The sequence below is a fragment of the Wyeomyia smithii genome, chromosome 2, assembly GCF_029784165.1.
Source record: "Wyeomyia smithii strain HCP4-BCI-WySm-NY-G18 chromosome 2, ASM2978416v1, whole genome shotgun sequence".
Classification (NCBI taxonomy): Eukaryota; Metazoa; Arthropoda; class Insecta; order Diptera; family Culicidae; genus Wyeomyia; species Wyeomyia smithii.
In genome coordinates this window covers 184,702,071-184,706,382 of record NC_073695.1, presented here as the reverse complement: position 1 = coordinate 184,706,382, position 4,312 = coordinate 184,702,071, and the positions used below count along the sequence as shown (strand labels likewise).

At 44.3% G+C, this 4,312-nt stretch overlaps 1 protein-coding gene across 1 annotated transcript; it reads right to left on the bottom strand.

Annotated features, from left to right (window-relative positions):
• Window positions 1–563: 563 nt before the first annotated feature.
• Window positions 564–3,657, bottom strand: LOC129720260 (uncharacterized protein K02A2.6-like). Its single transcript, XM_055671713.1, has 3 exons — window positions 3,558–3,657; window positions 1,053–1,518; window positions 564–960 (listed from the first exon to the last, which is right to left on the bottom strand). The coding sequence occupies exons 1-3, from the start codon at window positions 3,655–3,657 to the stop codon at window positions 564–566; spliced, it is 963 nt and encodes a 320-aa protein (XP_055527688.1).
• Between the last annotated feature and the right edge of the window lie 655 nt (window positions 3,658–4,312).

Sequence of the window (4,312 nt, the reverse complement as noted above, 5' to 3'; positions counted from 1 at the left end):
TTGCACAGAAGTGCTGATTTTCGTTACAAATACGCATATAGACCTTTTTACGTACGAATGTGTTAGTGCAACCAGTTGAGGAAAATATTTACAAATAGCTGTTTTGTTTGCAATGCTATGTTTTTAGCAGCTGGACAAATATTCAGTTGAACACTCATTATATGTTTTAAACTTGTTTCTGAATAAGTTTTTTCATTCTTGATCAGAAATCGGAAGTAGCTGCTGAACATAATCGACCAAAAATGGTGAAAAGTGATAAAAGTCGAAACAACGAGATGCGATGATTTACAGTTTGGAGGAAACAAAAGCAACTTTATACGGGTTTACACGTTTCCTAGTGTGCGTAGGTGAAAAGTCACTTATCTCTGTTTGGGTATTTTGTTTTTTTTTTTTTGTAGATAAGGAAACTTTCGTATATTACGTAACGTGTTTAGGGGTAATGAGGGGGGATTCAGCGAAGCGTTACACTGTGCGAGGCCACCAGCCAAATTGCATTATGTGTGGATGGGGGGTATTGAAAGTTGCTAAATACCGCGTCACCTAATATATACGAATGTTCCTTATTAGACAAAAAAATTACGATCAGTTTCGAATAAAGCCCTATTTAGAGTTCCAAGCGAAGTGAGGCGATTCCGCAACTGGTTGCATTGAGATCGGATCAGGCTCTGTTTCGATGGCAGCCACACATTGTACATCACGCTGCCGATGCACTCGATGATCATTCCATACTGCCAAATCCACTTGTTGGCGGAATACACCTTAGCCCATACGAGATCTTGAGGGTGATAACTACGAGCTTTTGTTCCGTGTTTTCGGTTAAACTGTTGTTCTTGAGCACAGCCTAGTTGCTTTTGGAACGTCGTTGGCGGCCGAAGTAGCTCCAAAGCTGTGCGAATTGGTCTGCCAAACATTAAATCGCCAGGCGACTTCCCACCAGGTGCACTACGGCAGGGCGTCGACCTGTAGCACAACAGAAAGGTGTCGATGGCTTCGTCGAGTGTTTCTCCACCTGCGGTAATTTTTTTAGGGATCTTTTGAAGGTATCGACAAACCTCTCGGCTAACCCATTGGACTGCGGATGATATAGTGCAGTCTTAAGATGGATGATACTACGAGCGTTACCGAATGCTTCGAATCCACTGCTGGTGAGCTGAGTCCCATTATCAGTGACTAGCGTTTCCGGGTTACCATATCTTGCGAACATTCCTCGAAGGATCCGCAAGGTTTCTGGAGTGGTGATCTTTTCAGTTCGCACAACTTCCGGCCATTTAGTGTACGAGTCGACAAGGATAAGGAAAAAGTTCCCATCCATTGGACCAGCAAAGTCTAGATGCAGTTTCTGCCACGGTTTTGTCGGTGCTGGCCAGGATTCCAGATTGGTTTTCCGGTCTGTCTTGGCTACGCTGGCACACTCGTCGCAGGAACGGACAAGGATTGCAACTTCTTCGTCGATGTTTGGCCAATACACGTATTGGCGCGCTACAGATCGCATTCGTTCGACACCGGAGTGCCCTTTGTCTTAGATTATTGAAACATAGATATCCAACTCAACCAACAATACGGGCAACAAAAATGTGGCGCCCCTCCGAGTATGATGGCGGTTGGGTGAACTACATGTTATGCGCACACACAGAAAAATATTAAGGTAATTGCTATTTTTTTAGGCTTGGTCAGATTTGTGCGTTGTTTTTTACAGACTAATCTATATGGTCTAGATAATGATAATAATTTATTACAACATGACTAAAAGAGTAAATGATAAAATTGTCAATGTATGAGATGACCATGATATGAATTAATTATTTTTATAATAGTATGACTAGTAGGGTGGGACAAAAAATAAATGTTAGCTCCCATGCACTTTTCGTGTACCTTATGGGTCCCATAACAACTGTGTAACTTTTCAGATCGATCGGAGAAACGCCCGATTTGCGCCCGATTTGCGCCCGATTTTTAAAGTTTCCATACGATTTTATATGGGAAAATCCACTTTTTCAATACTTATTCTCTAGAGATGTCAAGTTTGCTCTTAAAAAAAATCAATACTTGATATTTGTAGGAAATTTTCCTGGGAAAAACTCTTCTGGAACCAACTGGACATCTCTATAGAAAAAGTTTTAAAAAAGTGGTTTTTGCCATATAAAATCGTATGGAAGCTTTAAAAATCGGGCGCAAATCGGGCGTTTCACCGATCGATCTGAAAGTTACACAGTTGTTATAGGACCCATAAGGAACACGAAAAGTGCATGGGAGCGAAAAAATAACATCATCACTTTTTTCCATATAACCGTGTCCCAGTCTAATGACTAGTTGTTTGTAGTCGTTTCGACAATATGTTTTAAGCATAACCAAAGACTAGTCACACTTATTTTCGTTTTAATTGTTCGGTAATTTTAATTACGGTCACGTTCAGTAAATTTGAAATTTAACTGGCCATTCTGTAATTTTATGAAAGAATGCTGATGTTGGTTTATTGTTTGGTTGGAATATCTGGAGCGATTCGTTGACAACGGTGCGAATCCTGTGCTCCAGTTCCAGATTAGCTATTACATACTCCTCTTCCGGTCGCACGTGACGATTAATTAGTCTAGATAGAACGTCTGCGTGACCGAAACTGTCTGTAGAGATGTGACAGATTGCAAAATCGTAAAGCAGGAGAGTTGGGGCCCACCTTTGGAGCCTGTTCGCAGTATAGAATACCCTTCTTCGAGCCAAAAATTTGTAGAAAAGGCTTGTGATCGGTCTCCAAGACGAACATTCGGCCGAACAGCATCCGGTGAAACCGAGTCACAGCAAACGCCAATGCCAGTCCTACTTTTTCCACCTGACTATAATTGCTTTCGGCTGTTGTCAGGCTGCGGGATACATGGTAGATCGCTTTCACAGACCTGTCAGGGAACCGCATTGCTCGGGCGACTAACCCCACCGATGATGCATCCGCCGATACAACGATGTCCATAGTTGGGTTGCAATGTGTCAGTAGCACCGGGTGATTTGAGGAGTTTCCGGAACTGGTCGAATGATTTCTGACAATTTGGCGACCACACGAACTTGGTGCCCGTTTTGAGTATGGGTCCATGGGTTGCCTAAGGGTATGCCTCTCTTTCACATACTTCCCATAATAATTAATGGTTCCCAGGTACGACCGCAGTGTAGGCACGTCGTGCGGGGGTGGCATGTTTATGATCGCAGCCACTTTATCCGGGTTAGGCCTGATGCTGTCTGCATTCAAAATTTGGCCAAGATATTTCAGCTGGCGCATGGTAAAATTGCATTTTTATATGCGCACAGTGAACCCAAAGTCTTGGAGGCGACTGAGGACTCGATGAAGGTTTCGTTGGTGTTCTTCTTTGGTCTGACCACCTACCAAGATGTCGTCCAGATATCCAGCCGCACATTCCAGGCCAGCGAGCATACCATCCATGATCTGTTGGAAGGCCCTCGGGGCTGATTTGATGCCGGGCGATAATCTCGTGAACTGATAAAGGCCTTTATGTGTGTTGATTGTAAAGAGTCGCCACAATAGATCAAATAACTGGTCGCAGTGGAAAATGTACCCAACAGGAGAAAAAGGGGTGGCTGGCTGGCTGCATCGACCTGTACCTGGAGGTAGGCATCGGACGGATCGATGTGACTGAAATACTGAAAACCAGCCATCTTTGTGAACATATCTCCAGGCAGGGGAAGAGGATAGCAATTTGGTTCTAGCACAGTACTCAGGCCTGTCGAAAAATCTGCGCATATCCGCACCGTTCCATTGGGCTTACAAACGACGGCAATCGGGGCGGCCCAGTCCGAAAAGTCGACCTTCTTCAGAATTCAAAGGCTCTCCAACCGATGTAATTCCGTCTTTACAACTGTCTCCATGCTATAGGCAACCGGTCGTTTAGGTCGGAAAACCGGCTTCGGATTGTCTTTCAGAACCAGCTGGCCCGGTCTTTTGGTGTACAGGCCTAACTCCGAGGTGAAAACTTGTGGGAATTGAGAACAGAGGGCTGCAACGTCATTACTAGCTGAATCGGAAACGAGGTTGCAGAACGACGTGATTGACTGGTCTACAACCCAAACATGTCGATCAGATCGATCCCTAAAATATCGTGATTCACGTTAGGAGCAGCTACGTAACACTTATTCTCTCTGGTGATGTTGGCTAGTTTCAGAGATTCCCCAGATGCTGTCTTGGCTCGACAAATTGTGGGCTTCGTATTGGGACGACCGAGCTTGATCCACGACCGATGGGAGATAATGGATATGTCCGACCCAGTATCCAACTGCAGCCGAAGTACCACTCCGTTTAGTTTTGCGTCAATGA

Excerpts from the sequence above, each read along its gene's own strand:
- LOC129720260 (XM_055671713.1), bottom strand. The coding sequence starts at position 3,657 with ATGGCTGGTTTTCAGTATTTCAGTCACATCGATCCGTCCGATGCCTAC. Across the intron at positions 1,519-3,557 it reads ACCCCTTTTTCTCCTGTTGG|ACAAAGGGCACTCCGGTGTC; the intron begins GTACATTTTCCA and ends CAATAATCTAAG. Across the intron at positions 961-1,052 it reads TCCAATGGGTTAGCCGAGAG|GTCGACGCCCTGCCGTAGTG; the intron begins GTTTGTCGATAC and ends GTTGTGCTACAG.